The 24,392-nt window shown below is 38.2% G+C and overlaps 1 protein-coding gene across 1 annotated transcript in view; it reads right to left on the bottom strand.

Annotated features, from left to right (window-relative positions):
• Positions 1-2,040: 2,040 nt before the first annotated feature.
• LOC130923724 (protein diaphanous homolog 1) overlaps positions 2,041-24,392 on the bottom strand; it is a 40,730-nt gene continuing 18,378 nt past the window's right edge. The window contains exons 8-14 of the mRNA XM_057849651.1: positions 23,389-23,628; positions 22,905-23,034; positions 22,658-22,782; positions 20,276-20,440; positions 19,754-19,886; positions 13,884-13,973; positions 2,041-3,894 (exon numbers count right to left, since the gene is read on the bottom strand). Coding sequence (XP_057705634.1) covers positions 3,710-3,894; positions 13,884-13,973; positions 19,754-19,886; positions 20,276-20,440; positions 22,658-22,782; positions 22,905-23,034; positions 23,389-23,628 — 1,068 coding nt within the window. The 3' untranslated portion in view covers positions 2,041-3,709. The remainder of the gene's footprint in view (positions 3,895-13,883; positions 13,974-19,753; positions 19,887-20,275; positions 20,441-22,657; positions 22,783-22,904; positions 23,035-23,388; positions 23,629-24,392) is intronic.

The following is a 24,392-nucleotide window of genomic DNA, read 5'->3' as shown; positions in this document are numbered from 1 at the left end:
TTGCCTCCTCCCCACTACTGCTCTGCTCTCTCATCTCCGTCAGTCCGTCTTTCGCAGACTTTTCTCGCGTCAGTCAATCAACATAGTAACGCACGCCTTTCTCGCCTCAGTAACGGTGTGTAATTAAGTAGATTACTCACAACAGAAGAAAATAACGTCGTTAGTAACACAGTTATGTTCTAACAGTTATAAACAACACTGCCTGTTGCACATAACAGGTGGTGGCATTAACTAAATTACATTTGCAGCCAGTTAAAATGGATCAAAGTTGACTCAACCTCTGTCCTGTGTCCATGTGTGTGCCACATTGAGCATGGAGAAAAGAAAGAAGACCAAAGAACTGTCTGAGGACTTGAAAAGCTAAATTGTGAGGAAGCATGGGCAATCTCAGGGCTACAAGTCCATCTCCAAAGACCGGAATGTTCTGTGTCTACCGTGCGCAGTGTCATCAATAAGTGTAAAGCCCATGGCACTGTGGCTAACCTCCTTAGATGTGGACGGAAAAGAAAAAATGAAGAGAGATTTCAACGAAAGATTGTGTGGATGGTGGATGAAGAACCTCGACTAACATCCAAACAAGTTGAAGCTGTCCTGCAGTCTGAGGGTACAACAGTGTCAACCCGTACTATCCGTCGGCGTCTGAATGAAAAGGGACTCCATGGCGTGATGCCCAGGAAGACCCCACTTCTGACCCAGAGACATAAAAAAACCCAGGCTGGAGTTTGCCAAAATTTACCTGAGAAAGCCAAAAACGTTTTGGAAGAATGTTCTCTGGTCAGATGAGACAAAACTCAAACAGTTTACAGGAAAAAAAATGAGGCTTTCAAAGAAAAGAACATGGTCCCCATTTTAAAGTGTTCTGTGTGTCTTTATATAGGTTTGTGTGGGTGGGTGTTAATCATATTGTAATAACAATTGTAATTTATTTAATGCATTTGTTTTTTAAGTGTTTTCATTGGTGCTTTTGAATAGTTATTACAGCATTTTTCTTTTAATTTCTGCACTTGTTTGTTCTTTTTTTAATATAATAAATTACAGAGATAACATGGTTTTTCAGTGTGTTTAAATATATGTGGTGGAAATGGGGGGGGGGGGGGGGGGGGGGCAATAAATATGTTGCCAAGGGGACCAAATTGGTCAGGAACGGCCCTGCAGCCAATGATAGTAAAAAGGGAATTTGAGCAAAAAACCCAGGGTCAATGTCATGCTTAACTGTGTTTTTAAAAAGGACAATCAAAAAGTGGAAAATTTGATCGTTTACTTCAGTTTGGGAGAAAGGCCGAATTAATTGAGTATCGTGGAAAATAAAACATTTTCCCCACTCTTATACAGAGTAATGCATATGGACGAGTTTCACTTCCCCCGGGAGTAACAAAAGTTCAACATAAGATTGCTGTTGTGTATAATAGATAAGGAATAAAGCATTGGGAAACCCAAGCTATTACGCAAATAATTAAATATTCCCTACGGAAACTTTGCACAAGATCTGTGGGTAATGTGTTGGATGAGTTTGAATGGGGTGCACTCAGCCAAGCATGCCAATGCTAGTCCTGCGAAATGGGCCTTTCACAAAAGTGGAAGTATTAAAGGGCAAGTAAATGGCATAAATGAAGGTGAAGATAAATGTCCGTATAAAGTGGATAAAACATACACATCTACTCTACATGTCAGAGAAAGACCAAGAATTCATGCTGGAAAACCCATCGGGAAACATCTGAGCTTCAGTGAGCCTGGAATGCATCTGCAAAACGAAGTAGTTTCCACTGTTTATACATTCCTCTACTGTCATCTGGCAATAAAATAAGGGCTTTGCAGAGTGCAGTAACTTTCTGCCATTTCACTCAAAAATGTTTTATGTGTATAGAGCGGGGCATAACATGCTTCACCAAAATACAGATTAAGGTGAAAATGAACTAGAATTCATTCACAAGTGTTACACAAATGAACATTCTGATGATGCAAGAATTTTTGATTACATTTCAATCAACAATTTTGGGTTAAGAAAGTAATGAATAAACCAAAACAAAAACAGGATTACTTCAAGAAACTTTAATTGTTCTGCGTAGCAAACAGAAATATGTGCATTGTTCTCTATACATACAGCAATATCTGGAAAAAGCACATGCATTCAATGAGATTAAAAAAAAAAAAAAAAAAATCATTTGTAAAAATCGTCATAGAAAATCTTAAAAAAATAGAAAACAAAACTTAGATTCCAGTGATGTGTTCCTTTTATTCTGTATTATCCTCCCATTAATGTTGAAATGAGCCACATTCCAGTAGCTGGCACATCCAAACACGTAACATCCTTGGCTGGTCAATAGGTACAGCAGGTTTTTGTGCTTCGCCACACTCATTAAATGTGCAACTAACAGAAACCCCAGGTTGTTAATTCAATGAGGATATCCTCCCTGAACAACAGATTTTCATCATTCCTCCATGTCACATCATGAAAAGAATTGAATCAGTTGATATAATTCAATCCCGTTATTACATGTTTATAAAGGATGACAAATTTACGTATTTTGTTTGCATAGGAATGTTATAGATACTGCATATCTGCTGACAGACTGCATCGAAGCTGCAGTTTGGAATTGAGTAGAAAAGAGTGAGTAGGGTCAGTGTTAGGTGCTAATGATGGCATCCATCATTTTGGACCCACAAACTACATCCAGCGTCACACATATAGCAGATCCCCTGTGTTCGAACACCAACGAAATACACACACAGACATGGGCACTTTTGGCCAGATTTCCAGTGTGCCATCTCTGCAAAAACCACAACGTTGTTTAATAAAACTAGAATGTATGATGGAGAGGTGGGTATAATAATTTCAGAAAACACAGGCACGTGACACACACCGCACACATAAGTACGAACTAAAAATAGATGACTCACATTACATGCTTATAAAACACACAGGCATGTAAAGTGCTTTTTGAAAGGGTGTTTCCAAATAAATGTGGCCCAGGCAAAAACGCTTGGGATTTGCTTACTCTGTGCAAGAACTTTCTCTAATAACACTGTGGGCAAATCAAAGGAATGTTCATGTCATTTTACTGTGCTTGTTTTCTTCAATTTGGTGCATCACCCTTTGAAAAAATTGTTGGGGAGAAAAAAAAAAAAACTCACACAAACGAGTGTACACCCTTGGATAAACTTATTTTCCCAATGTGTGAGCTACAGAAAGCAAGGCTTTTACTGTGAATGAAATGACAAGACTGTGGACTTCTATTCATTGGCACATTTTTCCAGTAACAAAGTGGAATCATCAGCATTTACAAATTGAAAAGCACAATGTATCAAACAAGTGCAGAGAAAATCTATTTTTGGGCTAAAAAACGTGGACGTCTTGCGGTGCATCCAAAACTAACCGTTTGAAGCAGCTATATGGGCCCGATGTTCTTACGAGAAAAAATTAGGACATAATGGTGAATCGCTCCAATAATGGACAAGCTGTGAATTCATTGATTATGATCTATGTTAGGAACGAGAAAGTGTTTATAGAAAAGTCAGCAACTTTTGCCCATGTTATCCATTTTTATGATAATTGCAAAATTCTCATGGCTGAACTTTCATTTCTGTAAAGTACGGTGTATGATGATTACATTACATTTAAGAGCAATATTGGCTGCAGCAATAAGAGGAAAATCTGCATAGATGCACGTGACACATACACATAAAACAAACGAAAATGTGCCCATATCGTCTAACTGGAACGAGCAGGTGTGGCTTCCAGTAGCTCCTCTAATGAATCCCCAACTTCTGCTTTGTGGTTGTCTGTCTCATCCAACTTCCCCTTGGTGTTTGCCTTCTTGGATGCAGGTGCATCTTCCTGCATCAGTTCTTTGGCCAGCATGTTGGTCACTGCATGACCAGCTCTTCTGTGGTTGGCTGAAAAAAGCCGCAAACACACTGTGAGCGAGTGACGTCAGCAAATATGCACAACCGTGTGAAATATTGTTGAACACATAACAAGTCAATGCAGGCAAGACAGGGGTGAACTGTAAGAGTGTAGTTTCAGCACTGCAACCTATTCAAACAGTTTAATTTTTCAACATGGATGTTTGAGCTACATGCACTCACGCACACGCATAAACTCACAAACATGCTAATGGTGCTAAAAGTACCTGCATTAGCGAAAAAGTAAATTTGCTTCCAGAGAAAGTACCATACTTTTGATTGACAAAGAGAATTCATCAAACACTATTTTCACTTGTTGTAACGTGCATTGGGGTAAACAGCTATTTATAGTCATGTGAAAAAATTTGGACACCCCATTAAATATTCAATTCTTTATTACAAAATGTTCACATATTAATGTGTGATCATATTTTTCTTTATCTTTGGAAAAGAAAGTGATTTAATAGCTGGTAATCAATAAAAATTAACATTGTTTCACTCATTAAACCAAATATATCAACAAAAATGCATATTCTAACTGAGGAAAAAGTTAGGACATCCTGCCACCTAATAGCTAGCATTACCCCCTTGGCTGAAATAACTTTTTGTAGCCATCTACCAATGTATGAAATTGGTCTGAAGAAAGTTTGCCCCACTCCTCAAAACAGAATACTTTCAGCTGTGAGATTTTTGATGAGTTTCTTGCATGTTTCAAGTCACCCCACAGCATCTCATTGGCATCAAGATCTGGGCTTTGACTCATCCATTCCAGGACTCTCTCCCTTTACAGACAGTCCATGGAGGATTTACTGGTGTGTTTTTGGTCACTGACATGTTGCAGGGTCCAGATTACTTCAGCTTTAATTTTTTTACAGATGATCTCACATGTTCCTCAAGCACCCTCTGATACACGACAGAATTCATGGTAGATTCTATGATGGTGAGATGGTCAGGTGCAAAGCATCCCCAAAGCATGACACTTCCACCTCCATGCTTCACAGTTGGTATGAGGTTCTTCTCCTGTAATGCTGTATTGGGTTCAGGCCAAACATGTCCTCTGCTCTGGTGTCCAAATAATTCAATTTTAGATTCATCTGTCCAAAGAGCATCATTTCAGAAGTCCTGGTCTTTGTCTACAGTCACTCTGGCAAACCTCAGTCTGGCCTTCATGTTCTTCTTAGAGAGCAATGGTTTCCTCCTTGCACACCTCCCATGAAGGTTTAACTTGTGAAGTCTGTTTCTGATTGTAGGGAAATGGACCATCACATCAACAGTAGCAAGAGCCTGCTCTGGGTCCTGTGATGACATCTTAAGGTTTTTTGAGAGATCTTGCGGTCTGCTCTCGGGATGAACTTGCTTGGACGGCCGGACCTGGGCATGTTTGCAGTTGTTTTGAATGTCTTCCACTTGTAGACTACTTTCCGCACAGGGGAATGGCTGATTTTATATTTTTTGAGATCTTCTGAAATCCCTTACCAGACTCATAAGCATCTACAATCTTCTTTCTGAAGGCCTCAGACAGATCCTTTGATCTCACCAGGCTGTTTTCTCTCACTTCAACAGTACGTCACTGTTGAAAGTATTCTGCATTGAGGAGTGGGGCAAACCTTCTTCAAATCGATGTCAGACTGGTAGATGCAAACAAAAAGCATCTCACTGAAGTTATTTCAGCCAACAGGGGTAACACTAGCTATTAGGTAGTAGGGAGTCCTAACTTTTTCCTCTGTTAAAATATGCACTTTTGTTGACAAATTTGGTTTAATAAGTAAAACAATGTTAATTTTTGTTGTTTACCTGCAATTAAATCACTTCCTTTTCCAGAGATTAAGAAAAACAAGATCAGACATTGACACGTGACATTTCCAAATAAAGAACTGAATATTGAATGGGGTGTCCTAATTTTTTCACATGACTGTATGTACATAGGTAAATATATTGTAAAAGAAACATCAAAACATTACAAATTCATCTGTTTTGATGCGTATGATTTTTGCTCAAAGCAAATTACACTCATAATGAACACATTGTCCTTTTATACCAGTCAGTAACAGTTTTAGCATTAAGCAATGCATATTAAATCAGTATTTTAAAATAAAAAATGGATAAAGTGACTACTTCAATTTCCTTTTTAAATGTCAAGTATTTCATCATAAAATTCATTTAAGGCTTGGATCAAAAGTATTAAATTGAAAAACAGGCCCCAGGATAGATTTTTATTTTAATTTGTAATTGGTCGGGTTTACATAATCCAGTTTGGAAACTGCCACAATCAGAATAATATGGACAATTATGTATTATTCATGGCAGTTATTCACAATAGTATCACTAGGTGCTGTGCAGACATCCTCCAGTTGCGGGCTATGAACAAGAATGAAACCCCAAATAGAGCTCAGTTGCACTTAACTTTTTAGTGGTACTTGTTGTATTTAGCTATGTGCAGTACATTTTAATGCACACTGTTAATGATCAAACTGTGCATAAAACATCAGCGACATATGATAATACATTTGTCTAAGACTAAAACCTCTGTCACAATTTTGACTAACCCTTAAACCTCTGTGTGTTTTAATGTTGTCATGATGACGGTACAGTACTCGGAAAGCTAAGTGTTTTAAAAAAAAATAATTAATGAGAAAACATGAAATTTGTCAGAGGCCACTCCGTCTGCATTTTCCCCCCCAACTCATTTATGGCCAGACAGAAAACCACATTTGGACCAGTACACTTGTTATTTTCAGTCTTCTGTCAAACTATGTAGACATGAGGAACTGTGTGTATATCTGTATTTACTGACTGTAGAGGCTAAAAAGCTTAAGTAGCTTGTAACACTGGTTACCAAATTAGGTCACGTAAACACGTAATCAAACGTGAACGTAATGTCAATCTTGGTCCTGTTGCATGTTTTTTCCTAATTTATGATTTTTGAATTATGAAAAATGTGTAATGTTTTGAATGAAATCGCTGGAGAGATACAGCCGTATTAGATGGATGTTTTAAAGGTGTTTTTGAATTGTAACGCGAATGCTGTGGATGATCAAATATTGTTCACTTCCTCTCCATACAGCATACTCGCACATGCATTACCATGACACACATACGGGACAGCTTAGCGCGACACACATACAGTATGTGCGCAGGATTAGTGCCAAACATGGCAGAAAAATAGATGGGTAAGAGAAGGAACAAGTGGTGAGGCACAATATTGGATGACTGAATGAAGTCCAAATCCTGACAGCGGGTAGGGAGGTGCTCAGAAATCAGCAGGATGGAGAAAAGCTGTTGTCTTTTCTCCTACCTGATCTCCTACACTCTCTTGAGGCAGCTGTGGAGCAGCAGCCATTTTGAGCTAAATAGGTCAGGCGGAGATTGCATTGGAGCGTTTATATTTGTTCAATGTCAGACGGTTTATCGCAGGACCTCTTTGTCAGTGTTATGACGATGCAAACCACACATGCAACGTGAACCATGGAAACAAACACACATCAACCCAAAACACAACTCATGGTTCTAATGGGGGTGAGGGAAAAAAATCCAGTTACCGATCAAGTCTCCAGAATAAGCTGTGATAAAGACACTATAGAGTCTGGGAAGAAAAGAGGAAAGGAAGATTGTGAGATGTTTACTAATACAAACCTGCAGTGTGTATTATATCCCTGCATTTTCTAATACACAGGCCTCCTGTCGGGATGCCCTTCTTATAACAAAGACTTGTACATTTTAGAAAGCATTGCATTTCTAAACTGGAAATATATAAGCATGATAGATCATATAAATCTGTGTGGCTGGTGCTTCATGAATACATGTTCATTGAAGACAGATAATCCAGTGCAAGAGCAAATTGTGCGCTCCTCCTCTTCTCCCACAAGAAAGATGTGAACAGGAAGACATATGGAAATACAGCTCAAGATCAGAGGGCTGTATGGAATAGTGTTGAATTTTGACAGACTGAAGACTTGCAGAGTAGGATAGAAACAAATGAGTTGATTGACAAACCTTTTGACTACCTAGAGGAAAGGAATAACCTAACTTGAGCAACCTAGTCAGTACATGAGAAATGTTTTATGCAAAGTTAGAAAAACTATTTAATTCTAATACACCTAATAAGACAGTTTCCAAATGAGAGCTAGGACTTACAATGCATGCTAAATCAGCTCTATATACTGCAGCTTAGGTTTCTGCAATATATTATTATTTTTAGTCTCATTTATTTATCCACTTATTTTGGCAAATATTCTCATATCTTGAATTTGATGTACGTATTGCCTCGAAAAATCTGGTACAGAAGCATTAAAAAAAAAAAAAAAAAAAAAAAAAAAAAAAACGGCAAAGTTATGGAATGCAAACGAAGAAAAACATCTGTCTGTGGAGGATTCAACAAGTTAACAGGTTAATTGGGAATATCAGAAGAAAAAGGCCATCCAGATTATTATCAGCACAAAGTTCATGGCATGTTTGAGTGATGATGGCAACATTAGTGCTGAAAACCATAGGTTTTGAAGCAATATACACTGTGTACTCCCATCCAAGCAACGTCTTGGACAGCCGGGCCTATTTTAGCAAGCTAAATTATGACAGCTTGGCTTTAGAGTAATAGAGTGCAAGTACTGGAGTAGCCTGCCAGCAGTCCAGACCAGTCTCTAATTGAATATGTGTGGTGCATTATGCAAATATGAAAATGGAGAACTGGACTTTCAAAGAACTGAAGTTGTACATCAAACAAAAATGAGAAAGAAACTTAAAAAGCTTTGACAATTATATGTCCTGAATTCCCAAACACTTATTAATGTTGTTAAAAGAAAAGATTACCTCACGCAGTGGTAAGCATGACTGGTCCCAACTTTATTTTGGAATGTGTTGCAGGTGTTAGATGACTACACATGAAAACTAGCCTGAGAGCTAAAGTAATTCTGGGATTTTTAACTTTGTGTGATCATGTATTTAATAAAATTACACTGTCCTCATTCAAATAAATTAACTTAAAACTTAAAAGCAATCCAATTCAAAATGAGTTAGCACAAAAAAAAAGTATTGATTTGAACATTGAATATCTATTCTTTGTAATTTAATAAGTTGAATGAATTATTGAGAAGAATTCACCGATCATTGTATTCTGTTTTTACTTCCATTTTACACAACGTCCTAAATTTACTAAAATCGAAAATGGCACATAACTTAATCAAACACCAGTTAGAAGTAACAAAATGTAAATAATTTTTGCGCTGACTTTACACAGGACTTTTCGAATTGCTCCCAATAATTTTCACAATAAAATGGTTCTTGTACAGTATAATGTCTCGAGCAGGCTTTGGAAGGGGGCTGGGTGGAAAAATTAAGCACTAAATTATTTCCTAATTTTTAAACAGGTGGCACTACAAACAGAGGAAATCCTCAGCATGTCTCAGGCTACCAAGTAGCTGGCACATTGACTTAATGATCCATGGGTTTGGCATGACGCCTGGCTGCGCAGCAAATAGGAAATGGGGCGTCGCGACTCAGATCAAAAGGTTGGTGTGGGAAAGGAGTGGCGGTGCAGTGGGGATTTCAAAACTGAGGCGAACCTTGAGGGGCACTTAGGGTTGGGAGGAACAGATTGTAACACATTATACTTTAGCAGACTGCATGGTGAGGGAAAGAATGTTTGACTGTACAAGTTGTAAATGCCCCACTTAAGGAGAACATGAATCAATGAAGAGAATGATCAATTAATCAAAGCCTGATAATGGATCACAAATCCATCTTTATGCCTTTTGTTTACTATTGCAGCAACTAGTGTAAATACAAAGTCAGATGACATTGGCACAAACAGCACAAGATCCCAGTTTAGGAGGGATCTGTAGCACCCCCCTATGGCTACACTGCATAACATAGATGATCCGCAATTGCTAATTCCCAATGCATTTGAAGTGGATGCAAGTCCACTCACCCCTGTTCCTGCTTGGACTATGCAATTTAAAAATTAACCCTAGATAATGCATTTTAAAACTATTATTACCTCCATTATCAAGATATAAATTAACAACAACACATGGGTCACAATTTACTCTAACTTAAAAAAAAAAATTCTGCTCTTGTAGTATTTCGCCCCCTGGTTTTTCTCCTTTATCACAGGGGTTCTAATTAGAGATCATAAGGTCCAACTGATTACATCAGACATAACACATAACACATGGATAGAGGTGATTTTGTTAAAGTTCCATGAAACTGTTTCAATTTTTTTGGCCGTACAGTATCTCCAAGTCATGGTTGGCGCAAACAAAACTGCTAATAAAAAAAAAGTAAACCATAACCACAGTTAAGTCTAGACAGTAGAAGAGTAATGTTATTGGGATGTTTTTCTCTAGTTATAAGCATGGCCTTAGTCAAATTATAAACGGTTCCAAATATCAGCTGATGTTAGTATAAACATTGAGGCCTACGCTAGCATTTTATTTTTAAGAAGAAACTTGACAAAAAGAAAGTAGAATAGTTTAATTTTTAAGAGGATGCACTTTAGCGGGTGTGTGTTGACTCCCATTTGACACGCGTTTGTGATTGGTATGAACACAGCCACATCATGAATCATAAGAAGGTGTGCATACTTGTGGAACCACATTATCCATGTTGTTTTGTTTTTACTTCCCATCTTGAACATTTCTAATGTGTAGAGGTTATAGCTAACATCAGTGGTGGACAACTCTTTGTCTCACTTTTTATTTAAGAAATGACATTTGAAAAAGGCTGAGTATACTTTTTATGTGGCCTATGAGTTATGGGAGCCAATTGTGTATCAATGGGTGCTAAAAGACAAGTGTGTGTGGTGTCATCTCTTCTTCAACAATGAAGTGATCAATGAATACCCTCACCAAAGGTCTCAATTGTTTCAGTTGTGTTTGTGTGTCCTGCGCATGCTGTGAAAGAGCAGGGATTTCTATAGGGGCAGCAGACGGTGTGCAGAGCCAGCGTGTGCCTCCATTGTTGCCATCCTCTTCATCTGTGCTGCTTTGTTGTGATTGGTGCTTTGTCAACTGGTCACTGCACTGATTGGACGTGTTGTGACTGAGCAGATGGGCTGGTGGTGAGGGATTAGACATATTCCACCACGTATAAAGTGCTAATACATTGCATACACTGATAAGATTCAGGTGTGTATTGTACACTGTAACATCAAGAGATGTTGAAGAAAAAGACTGAGTTAGTGGGGAAAAGTATGGAAGTGTGTCTGTTTTTTTTTGCAATAAGATTCAGAAGATGTATTGGTATGCAAACATCCATGTGTGTCTTTGTATTGGCATGCAGACATCTGCTGTGTGTGTTCTCATGTTTGAGCGGTTGGCAGACAGAGGGGGTTAGACAGCTGGGGCTACCTCAGGCTGCCCACCCATTCTATACAACTAGCACAAATACCCACAGTGAGCTGAGGTACAGGTCAAAGGTGACTGCTATAAAGCATGCACAGCCTCGTGGCTTCCCATTCAGTCACACAGCTGGACACAATGAGCTTGGTGGCAAACTCAAAAGGCCCTGCTAAATCTTTTCATCCCACGTGGGTGACATTCGCTGCAGTTGCCACAATTGTGAAAAGAATAGGGGGTGTAGATAAGAGGGGCATTTATGACATCATAAGGCCATAAAGATAAACAATAGGGCTATTTATTACATACGGCAGTCTGAAACACTGAAAAAAAAAGACTCAAGTTATTAATATATTTAAGTACTGAGTAAAAAACAGATTTGAATAGGCTAAAGCTCCATTTCAAAAGGGCAAAAGCTCATATGTTCTGTCTTTTCAGGGAGTATTTTATTTATTTATTTTTTTTGCAGACATATTTTTTTATTTTCTTAAATCTAGTACTATAAAATAAGTGCCAATGTTTTTTTTTTTTTTTTTTTTTTTTTTTTGCATCACAGTGATTCTTTACGTACATATAATATCAGATGAGCCAAGACTGAATGAGCTTCCTCCTTTGGTTTCCTAAATTAAGCGCTGACTCACACACTGCCAAAGCCAAAAATGTAGAAGCCTGCTCTTTATGGGTGAGCAGCCCCTCCCACGCAGTCTGAAAGGATGAGTAACACTTGTAAATTGTTGTAAAGTAGTAGGTACAAACTCTTAACAAAGCTGAAACATAACACTGCCTCTTAGACTGACCATTAGTTACAATTACTTCATGGTCAAAGCGAGGAATTAGAGAGGATTTAAGATGAAATGAGATCTGCGACAACATATGTGTTTTCTCCTTTCTACCACAGCTACGTATGCACACTCTCGACACGTTCAGCTATTTCCTAGGAGGAATATGGCAGAATTACAATTTACAGTAGTATGCGGTCCTGGCTATAAACCTACGTACTCTAGCCATTTTTATTTTAATTTATTCCTGTCAGTCTGACTTATTAAAACAGTATCATTAATCCAAAGTGTAGTCACAAAGAAACGCTTGCAACAGCAACTGTTGTTAATACACATTGTTTTCATGTTGCTCTTCTTTGTAAGAAAGACTAAAAAAACAAGAAGGAAGAAAGAATGCAGTCTACCCGCCAACTCTGAGACTCCGCTTCACATCTGGCTTCTATTGATGGTGGGATTGGGTTACACAGTCATACCCTCATGTGCGAATGGCCGTGTACATACACAGAGACAAATTCAGGCTTCTTGAAACAATGAACACTTAACAAATCCCATTTCAAATCTTAAAGCAAAGTTACTATTGTGACAGCTCACATTGCTTATCATTTTCAAGAGTTGCACTTCCGAGACAAGCAGAAGCTATATTTTTTCAAGTTCAATATGCGTTCGTGTATAAGCCCCCGTCCAAATCACCCTTCAAAGGCAGTGTTTCTTTCTGCTCATGCATTATGCGCTTATCCCATTTCCTTGCATCCATGCTCAAGATTGTGGGTCCGGAATTAAGTTATAGTTAACTATATAGATATACAGTATATACTGTATATAAACTTGGATTTGGTTGTGTTCTCATGAAGTGCTGTAATTTCTCTTCCCCAAAAGCCCTCTTCAGCACAACACTGTGTTCATGCAAATAGGAATAATAACACTGATCTACAAAAGTTTGGAAAATATCTGCTTCAGAGATAAAAATGGCTGAATCATACTTGCTGTGGTGACATAGATTGGAGAGTAAAAGATTTTTAGTGCTGGTCAGCTAAAGTATTCGGGATATTTAATATTAAAGTTTGATTACAGAGATACATTGGTGTAATTATACAATATCAGTTTTACAATTATATCAGTTTTAATAGTTGTTATATTTGACATGATAGATCAGTGTGTGCCACTGCTTATGAAATGTGTCTACATTCATGCATTTTGTCTACTTTCAAAACACCAAGATTTATGCAAGACATTGAAAACAGCATATTATGTCAAAGCTCTTGCCTACTGTAGACGATTATAATCTGAAATGGTAGACAATTTATTTTAGGTAGATATGTTTACCCAGAAATAACCATTTTCATTTTAATTAATACAAATTTTTGCCTAAAATTGCTTGGATTTTAATATTTCTAGGGTTTCTGGTATTTTCTGGTGAAATTTATTCGAGTTTTAAATATCACACTACTATCGCAATACATATTGCAATACATCGCAAACCCCCAAAAGTCGCAATATCAGTTTTTTCCAATATTGTTCAGCCCTAGTTGGTGATTACAGGTACGTGACAAAAACAAGACTGCTTTTAAATTGATCTATAGCATATAATTAGACATAAATATGGATGTATACAAAAGTCATTCTAATTTGTGGTAACTACTGATTTGGTTCGGTACTACTAAGTAAAAATTCACGTGAACACAGCAGTACAAACACATTAGTGTAACGACATCACGCAGTAGGCACCGCTTTCACAATTTAAGCATAAATCAAAAACACTATGGCCCCACAGCCACTATATGCCACTAACATAATGGCTCCATAAGAAGCATGAATAATAATTTGTATATAGTAAAATAATAATGTGTAGACCAGTTACTGTATGTATTACCTGCTTGCCGTGGTCCTCTCTTTCTCCGGAATGCAGCGCCAGACTGCAGTGCCTCCAAGAGGCCATCCATGATGCCAGTTTCGTCACCCTCTGAAAGGACATCAAAATATAACATGAGCAATGCATTAACAAAAACAACAAAAAATATATCACTGGGACTTGGATTTCTTTCCCTCATTCATGAAATTTATAATAAACTAATGAATGTTTTCTAACTTTGAGAAGTTTTATTATGTCTGTCTATCAGTTATTTTCTCAGACCCACGTGGGTCAGTCAGCCATGTTGGAAGATTTGCAACATTAACCCAGATAGGCGCTGACCTAGATCCTCTACTGACACTGTGATGGGCTTCCTGCTGGATTTTACAAGTAAAGCAAATCTCAATAAATTTCATAAAATTGAAAATCATACATGCAGTTTCCTGTTGCACGGATGTTAATTTACCACTTTCCCGGTGGTTCTCAATCAGACTACGTGTACGTGTGTGGTTGTGTATGTACAGCACATGTGTTTTTGTAAGCATTTTAAATGGATCCCAAGATTGAGTAAAAATGTATGAGTGAGTCCATGTCAGAATTTAGCAGCACAGCTCAGCTCAGCAGCCAGGCAGATGGTTTTAATTATTTCAGAGTAGGACGAAAAGAGTCTGGAAAAGGAGGCAGTGGGGTTAAAGGTTTATGTCACCACCAGCCAACCCCTCCCCAGACGCACACACACGCATCCTGCAATAAGCCATGCGGCAGATGGCTTGTGGCTTCCCCTGACAAGCCAGAACGCCTTACACATTTCCCCTCAACAGCTCACATACACCTCTCCGTGTCGATGGCCGGTAACTACATGGATGCTTGATGGTGATGTAGGCCATGTTTTTCTCCTTTGAGGGAAGCACATTCGACACAAGTCTGCTTACACTAATCACATGGTAGCTTTAAACCACCAGTTAAAGCATACAGACAAAAACCAGTGCATTGAATGCTAGTGTAAACATAGTTGTTTAGGCTGTGTATGGCCTTGAGCAAAACTGTTTGATAAAGACATCATTCTTTTCTTTGAATGGAGGTTTTTATTTTATTTCCTGAGAGTCAACACCACAGCTAATTATGCACTTGATGATGATCATACTAGTACATTCTATTAATCAGCTGCTTTGTGTGCCAGTCAAAAGCGTAGCAGATGTAAGAGTTCAGTCAATACAAAGATTTGATATAAAAAGTAATACCAAAAGTCAAGTCTAAGCTATTCACATTAGCACGTGCACCAAATTGGAAGATCCTGCCTATGGCCACAAAGAACATAAGATTAATTTCTCTAATAGCATTAGACTGCGAGAACTCTTAAAGGTGACTATCTGGAGCCAACTGAATCACAAACACAATCTGGCACCTCCACAATCATTGTGAAGGCAGTACCTTGCATGTAGTAATGATCAAAATTCGCATGAAGTTGGTGAAAATCAGACATTAGTATATTGGAACAGATATAATTTGTGGCGTGACTGTAATGTCTCACCCTGTGTTTCACCTCTGTTCTCCTCAATATCTACACTCAACTCCCTACACATCAATAAACAACATCGGTGTGTGTTTGTGTGTGTGCGTGTAGGGGTGTGAGTGTGTGTAAGCCTCAACAGAGCAGCAGCAGCTGCTGCAGTCTTCACTTCACCATACCATCCCCCACCCTGATCACAGAAGCTCTTTGCATGGAGCGTGAGCACACCAAGCGGTGGTTCCCATACCAGCATCTGCGTGGGTCTGTAGGTCACACATGCGCACATCCTCATCTCTCATGGCAATGCAGTATTTTTTGCAGACTCTACTGACACCTAGTTGCTGGAATAACGTACATCCCATTCCTTAGTGGTCGGGTTCCAACCACATTGTTTTTCCAGAGCATATGGGAAGTTCCAAGCCAAACCAAAGAGTTTGAATGTGGACTCTCCCTGGTTATTTTCTCAACTTTAAGGACATGAGGATGAAATACGTTCCACACACACAAAAATGGGGGTGGACTGCCTTCACTTCTGTCTGACTAACTCACAAAGCAAAGCCAAAAACCAAACTGACCTTCCAGGGTTTAATCAACAACTGAGCTACTATGCAGACAGTGATAGCGTGTGAAGGAAGGACATTTTGGAATTTCAGGAGATAATTACCTGGTCTTTCCTTTGGAAAGATCAGGTAGTGAGATTCTACAACTTCCTCCCTATATATTATTGTTTTTTTTTTTTTTTGAATGGGAATCCTTCGGCGCGCTGCGCAGCACGAACCGCTTGACCGATCGGCACCATTCAAGTACCGACACATCCGGAATTTTTGCACGACGATGGGAATTTTTCAAACGACCCCGAAAAAATTTCCGTTTGCCCGTAAACGGCAATTTTCCGAAAAAAAAAAAAGCAATTTTCAAAATGTATCTAGTCCTACAATTTTTTACCAAATTACATAACTTAGGTATCAAAAATTCCGGGACGGTGAGGGGCATAAAAGTTGTATACAGAATTTGGAAAAAATTTACGGTTCCCCAGAAATTTGACAAAAACTTGCCCATTCATTTTTAATGAGAAAAAAAAGTTTCAAAATGTATCTAGTCCTACAATTTTTCACCAAATCACACAATTTGGGCATCAAAAATTCCAGGACGGGGAGGGGAATAAAGGTTATTAACACAATTTGGAAAAAATATACAGTTCCCCGGAAATTTGCCAAAAACCTGCCCATTCATTTTTAATGGGAAAAAAAGACAACTTTCAAACTGTTACTAGTCCGTCAATTTTTGACGAAAACACACAAGATGGGCGTCAAAAATTCCGGGATGGCGAGGGGCATAAAAAATACCGAGAAAAATTTTTTGATAAAATGTACGGTTTCCCGGCAAATTGCCAAAAAACTGGCCCATTCATTTTTAATGGGAAACAAAGAAAAGTTTCAAAATGTATCTTGTCCTTCAATTTTTGACCAAATCACACAATTTGGGCATCAAAAATTCCGTGACGGTGAGGGGCATAAAAGTTGTATACAGCATTTGTAAAAAAGAAACTCGCCAAAAACTTTCCCATTCATTTCTAATTGGATAATTTCCCATTCACTTCCAACGGGATTTCCAATTGAATTTATACATTGTATTGATGCCATTTTCAAATTGTTACTAGTCCGTCAATTTTTGACGAAAACACACAAGATGGGCATCAAAAATTCCGGGATGAAGAGGGGCATAAAAGTGACAGAGAAAAATTGTTTGATAAAATGTACGGTTTCCCGGCAATTTGCCAAAAACTGGCCCATTCATTTTTAATGGGAAACAAAGAAAAGTTTCAAAATGTATCTTGTCCTTCAATTTTTGACCAAATCACACAATTTGGGCATCAAAAATTCTGTGACGGTGAGGGGCATAAAAGTTGCATACAGAATTTTGATCAAAATTACGGTCCCCCGGAAATTTGCCAAAAACGGTCCCATTCATTTCTAATGAGAACATTTCCCATTCACTTACAATGGGATTTCCAATTGAATTTTTTACACTGCATTGATGCCATTGACGGCCATGCATGTCAAATTTATTGATGCAAATGTACTTGGATTCAATTGACTTTATGGATGTCGATGCCATTGATGGCCATGGACGTCCAAAATGTTTCCCATTCATTTTCAATGGGGAAAAAACTAACTTTCCCCAAATCAACAGATAATGACCAGGTATCAATAGGACCTGTCCCCCAAACATCCCTGACTCCATTGACGCTTATGGGGTGCTGCCATTGACGTCCATGGGCGTCCAAAATTTTTCCCATTCATTTTCAATGGGAAATGTTTTTTTTTTTCCCACAATCAACAGAAAATGACCAGATATCAATAGAACGTGTCCCCCAAACTTCCCCAATTCCGTTGACGCCCATGAAGGGTGCCGCCATTGACGGCCATGGACGTCCAAATTTCCCATTAATTTTCTAATGGCATTTCAGCATGTTTTTACATTTTATTGATGCCAATGTACTTGGATTCCATTGAAGCCTATGTAAGTTGATACCATTGACGTCCATGGACGTCCAAATTTTTTCCCATTCATTTTCAATGGGAACATTTCCCCCCCCCCCAAATCAACAGAAAATGACTGGATATCAATAGGACGTGTCCCCCAAATGTCCGCGATTGCATTGCCGCTTATGGAGGGTGATGCCATTGACGTCCATGGACGTCCAAACTTCCCATTCATTTCCAATGGCATTTCTTCATGTTTGTTCATTCTATTGATGCCATTGTACTTGGATTCCATTGACGCTTATGTAAGTTGATACCATTGACGTCCATGGACGTCCAAATTTTTTCCCATTCATTTTCAATGGGAATTTTTTCCCCCCCCCAAATCAACAGAAAATGACTAGATATCAATAGGACGTGTCCCCCAGATGTCCACGATTGCATTGACACTTATGGAGGGTGATGCCATTGACGTCCAGGGACGTCCAAATTTTTCCCATTCATTTTCAATGGGAATTTTTTTCCCCCCGAAAATCAACAGATAATGACCAGATATCAATAGGACATGTCCCCCAAACTTCCCCAATTCCATTGACGCTTATTAAGGGTGCTGCCATTGGCGGCCATGGACGTCCAAATTTCCCATTCATTTCTAATGGGATTTAATTTGTTTAATGCCATTGATAGGCATGCTTGTCCATTCTATTGATAGCCTTGGGCGGGGGGCTACGATCTGTAAAGCCACACAGGAAAGACCAGGTGTAATTTCTCCAGAAATTGCAGTTTCTAGTTCTCTAATAATATGCTTGAAGGACATAAAGAAAAAAGGGAAACTAGGAAGAAGGGAACATGCAAAAATGCCACTACTGAAAGCAACCATTGTGTCTATTCATCCAGTATGAGGGTTACAAACAAATACAGCACAAAGACCAGGTGTGTGTGTATTTGTCTGTGGTTGAATTCAAATAGAGGGTTTTAAGTGACTCGAGGCATTCAAATATGACACCTGTATGCAAATGATATTTAACCCTCATACAGGCACCATATCCTTGAAGCTCTAATATACCCTCACTCACATGCTTATAGAGTTAGGAGGCTCAATGTAAACTATGAATACTCCTGCTTTCAACAATCAACCCTCAGCTCCATATGTCTAACGCACATATGACATATTAGATGTGATGCCACTAGGTCACTTGGAGATTTAATTGAAAGGCAGAAAAATGAAGGAATAAAAAAGGGTGACAGACCAAAATAAAAAGTAAGAAGCTTGATGCACTTTACCACACTGTTTATGAGCCATGCTTTCTAAAGAGAATCACTAACACGCATGCATGTTTCTTTTAAAATGGAATTAGGATGAACTTGGGGCTGAAATGAATTTGGAATCCTTGGAGATAAAAAGGGGAGCCACAGAGAAGGAATGCACTAAAACTAGGTCATGCTCTTGGAAATGAAGGAAAAAGTGCTGCCATGAATGTGTGTGCTATGGGGGATTCTTTCTGTGTATGTAGGGATGACTATGGAAATTAGACATTATTTTTGTCATAAAAACAATGTTCTTTAACACGTAAGCAGCTCTCGTTCACCAAAAGAGTTAGAAATAGGTCGAAGTTTTGTATTATTTTTTTTTAATATAGTGTATCCTCTCTGAACTCACTTTCTGCTTTTATTGATAAGTGTGCAAGTCATCTACTTTAGATTATCTCTGGTGGTTATATGGTGATGTGTCTGTCATGGTCTCACACACACCCCCACCCCCACATCCTGACACACATAGAAATACTCCACTGAAGTGTGGACTCTGACTGCCCCCAACTGGTGTATGACGGAAGTAACAGAGCAAAAGAAATTTTTTCCTCCTAAAATCACATATTCCATAGTAAAACAGTAACCTGTGTTAATGTCCAGAAGTTGATTCCTTTTTAGTTTCTCTTCCTTTTCCCTTTCTGCCTTTTCCCTGGCAAGCTTGGCTCGTTTAATCTTTTCTTCTGCTTCCTTCCTCTTCTGATTATCCTTCACCGCTTGCTGGTGGAGGGGGAGAAAAATAACTATTAAGTTATGCAATAATTTTTTTTTTTTTTTATAGTTTTGACTTCTGAGCAAAAAAAAAAAAAACAATCACAAATTGCAGGATTAAAATGACTATTTAAACAATGTAGATTGTAGCAGATAACAAATTAAAACAAGGAAGGCAGTTAATCAAAATAGTTGACAAAACAAGTAAACTGACAGGAAGCCTTCCAAACAAGTCACAGTTGATGTTTAAACAAATAATACATTAGTCATGCCCTTAATATTATGTCAATAGAAGCAGGTGCAAACTTACTTCCTTTGTCTAGTCAAAAAAAAAAGGACTTTGGATGGACATGAACACACCTGTCAAAAAATAGGACTTTGGATGGACATGAACACACCTGAAACATGTTCTTGAATGTGTTGAGGTCTCCAAAGAACTCCTCCACTGAAATCTTTCTCGGGTCAAAGACAAAATAGCCTCCCAGGTCTGTATACTGCTTCTCCATGTTTTTATACATCAGATCCAGCTTCTCATACTGTTCACGGGCAGTGCTCACAAAATTGTGAACAAATTAAGTTAAGGAAGTCAGAATAAATGTCTATATATCTTTATGCAATGAGGAGCGGAAGTATTTGCACTCTTTGTTATTTTGTAAATTCACCCACTTAGAAAATGGGTAGAGGTCTGAAATTCCAATCATAGATGCATTTACACTTCTAGAGACATAATCTAAAAAATAATCCAGAAATCACATTGTATGATTTTTTAAAAATAATTTATTTGTAATTTACTGGGGTTCATAAGTATTTGTACCTCTGAGAATCAGCAATTATGACACTCAAAGAGTTGTCAGTCCACCTTAAAAAAAGTCCACCTTTACCCCATGAGTAACCACCGACCCACTACCCGTTTCAGCTCAATATTGTCACCTGTGCACCCCACTTTCAGTCATAATCCAACTGCTACCATGGGCCAGACCAGAGAGCTTTCGAAAGACACGAGAGTAAAAATTGTTGCGCAATGTCCTGAAGAGAGCTGGATGCACAGTTTCAAAGGCTTTTGTCAGTAAAACCCTACTGTGCAGTGGTTTAAAATCATGCATTGCTCAGGTTCCCCTGTTGATGCCAGTACATGTGAAGGCCAGTCTGATGTTTGCCAGGGACCATCTGAATGATGCAGAGGGGTCATGGGAGGAAGTCATGTGGTCAGATGAGACCAAAGTAGAACTTTTTGGTGCAAACTTTACTCGTCATGCGTGGAGGAAAAAGAAGGATGAGTATATATATATATATATATATATATATATATATATATATATATATATATATATATATATATATATATATATATATATATATATATATATTAGGGCTGTCAAACGATTAAAAATTTTAATCAAGTTAATTACAGCTTAAAAATTAATTAATCGTAATTAATCGCAATTCAAACCATCTATATAGTATGCCATATTTTTCTGTAAATTATTGTTGGAATGGAAAGATAAGACGCAAGATGGATATATATATATTCAGCATGCGGTACTTAAGGACTGTATTTGTTTATTATAACAATAAATCAACAAGATGGCATTAACATTATTAACATTCTGTTAAAGTGATCCGTGGATAGAAAGACTTGTAGTTCTTTATGAAAAATGTTAGTACAAGTTATAGAAATTTTATATTAAAACCCCTCTCAATGTTTTCGTTTTAATAAAATTTGTAAAATTTTCAATCAAAAAATAAACTTGTAGCCCGCCATTGTTGATGGCAATAATTACTTACACTATAAAATCAGTCGCACCCAAGCGCCAGCAGAGGGCAGCAAAACTCCGCAAAACACAATTAACAAGTGGGCCTTTCACTCCTCTGTCATTTAAATCTGTCTGAGCTGGGCCAAGTGCGTTAATTGCGTCAAATTTTTAAATGGGATTAATTTAAAAAAATAATTAACGCCCGTTAACGCGATAATTTTGACAGCCCTAATATATATACATACATATATACAATCCCAAGAAAACCATCACCACTGTGAAGTATGGGGGTGGAAACCTCATGCTTTGGGGCTGCTTTTGGCAAAGGCGACAGGATGACTGTAGAGTATAAGGCAGAGGATGAATGTTGAAATGTATCGTCAGGTTTACAGCCACAACCTCCTTCCCTCAATCAGCGACTTGAAGATGGGTCTTGGCTGGATCTTCCAACATGACAATGATCCGAAGCACACAGCCAAGTTGACCAAGGAGTGGCTGCGTAACAAGCATATCAAGGTTCTGAAGTGGCCTAGCCAGTCTCCAGACCTGAATCCAGTAGAAAATCTTTGGATGGAGCTGAAACTTCGTGTTTATCAATGACAGCCCCGAAACCTGACAGATCTAGAGAATATTTGTGGGGAAGAATGGGCCAAAATCCCAGTTTCCATATGTGAAAACCTGGTGAAGAACGACAGAAAGCGACCTCTATAATTTCAAACAAAGGCTTCTGCAATAAATATTAGAACTGACTTTCTCAGGGGTACAAATACTTAGGAACCCCAGTAAATTGCAAATAAATTATTGAAAAATCGTAGGATGCGAGTTCCAGATTTTTTAAAAATTATGTCTCTATAAGTGAAAATGCATCTATGATTAAAATTTCAGGACTCTCCCTACTTTCCAAGTGGGTGAACTTGCAAAATCACAAGGGGTGCAAATACTTCGGCTCCTCAATGTATTACACCCTAGTAATTTAATGAATATCTTTAACAGCTGAATTATCATAATCTAGTAAAGAGAGGATATCGACATCTTTTCAACAAATTGGTCCTTGTCATTTTGTGCAGGAGGAAAAGTTTCTATGTCTTTCTCTAGGTTCTTGATCTGACGACCCATTACTTCAACATTCTTCTGAAGTGTCTCTGCAGAAACTATGAGAGAAAAACATGATGATTGCAATTGTTTATGCGTATCGCTCCCCTTTTTGTTTGGTTTGTTTGTTTCAATGCGTAGATGAAATGAAGAATACAGAAAAGTCTGATATACGGTGTACCTCTGCTGGCCTTCTCCACATGGATGAGTTCGTCAGGAAAGCTCATGACTTCTGGGTACTGCTCCATGCAAACATCAGCGAGAAAGTGGAGCAGGGTCTGCTTTAGGTCAGCCGATTTTGTGTCACGTAGCTGATTGGAGGAATATTTAGTATAAATAAAGTCCACTGGTAAAGCCATTGATCGAAAGTACACACAATTACTGGTGCTGCCACAGTGTTCTACATTCTAGTAGTGAAATGTTGCTGCCAATATTCTATCAGTTTTGAATGAAGTAGACATTATGTACGAAATTAACCATAAATAGTTTACTTGTGAGAACACTTTGAAATGCCACAGTTAACATGGTCTCAAAAAGGAAGAGAAGATTATGCCTATTTACTAAGTAGACAAAGCTAAGAAGTGGAAACATCTCTGTTCCTTAGTTGACTTATGTACACTAGAGTTATCATTTTATTTCATTTATTGATTGACTGATTGATTTACCTTGCATAAGTAGGATATGGAAAAGCCAAAGGCTTTACCATTGCGGGAGCCTGCATTCATATAATTGCCAACAAGAAGAATAATCTGCAGCAGTTTGGAGAAGGCAGCACTTTTCATAAGCTCCTCACAGGCTGCCGTCACAGACACCACATCCGGTTTAATGTTGTTTAACTGTTCTTCAAACTGCAGCTTGAACAGGATGGCCTGAAGCCGTGGCCCCAACCGTTTCACACTAGACATCTGGAAAAAGATAAAGATATAAATTGTGCATGACTGAAGGGGATTTCACCCATATATACTAGTACACGAACGTTCAAAAGTTTGGGTTCACTTGCAAATTTCCTCATTTTTGACAGAAAAGCACAGTTTTTTTTTCAATGAACATTAATCAGAAATACACTCTATACATTATTAGTGTGGTAAATGACTGTTCTAGCTGAAAATGTCTGCTTTTTAATGCAATAACTACATATTTGTATAGAGGCCAGTTTCCAGCAACCATCACTCCAGTGTTCTAAGGGTACATTGCGTTTTCTAATTGCGTTAGAAGGATAATGGATGATTAGAAAACTTTTGTGCAGTTATATTGGCATAGTTGAAAACAGTTTAGCTGGTTATAGAAGCTATAAATCTGACCTTCCTTTGAGATAGTTGAATATCTGTAGCATCACATTGGTGGGTTTGAGTAAACTCTCTAAATGACCAGAAAATCAAACTTTAATGTACAACTTGGCAGTCTATTAATGTCCTTAGAAATGAAAGTTATTCCATAAGAGAAATTGCCAAGAAATTCAAGATTTCCTACAATGGTGTGTACTACTCCAGACCCGTGCAGTCCATAAGGCAAGCTAGGCAAATGCTAGGGGGCTCGCAGCGTCTAAAAGGGCGTCAAGAAAAGTGTTCAAATAATATTTGATGATAGGAGTATTAAAAAAATATATACAAGACCATAAAATAAACATTAATTCATTCGATCATTTTCCATGCCCTCACGAGGGTCACGG

Source organism: Corythoichthys intestinalis, chromosome 11 (genome assembly GCF_030265065.1).
Source record: "Corythoichthys intestinalis isolate RoL2023-P3 chromosome 11, ASM3026506v1, whole genome shotgun sequence".
NCBI lineage: Eukaryota > Metazoa > Chordata > Actinopteri > Syngnathiformes > Syngnathidae > Corythoichthys > Corythoichthys intestinalis.
Note: the sequence above shows the minus strand (reverse complement) of the source record. Positions and strands in the feature narration are given on the sequence as shown.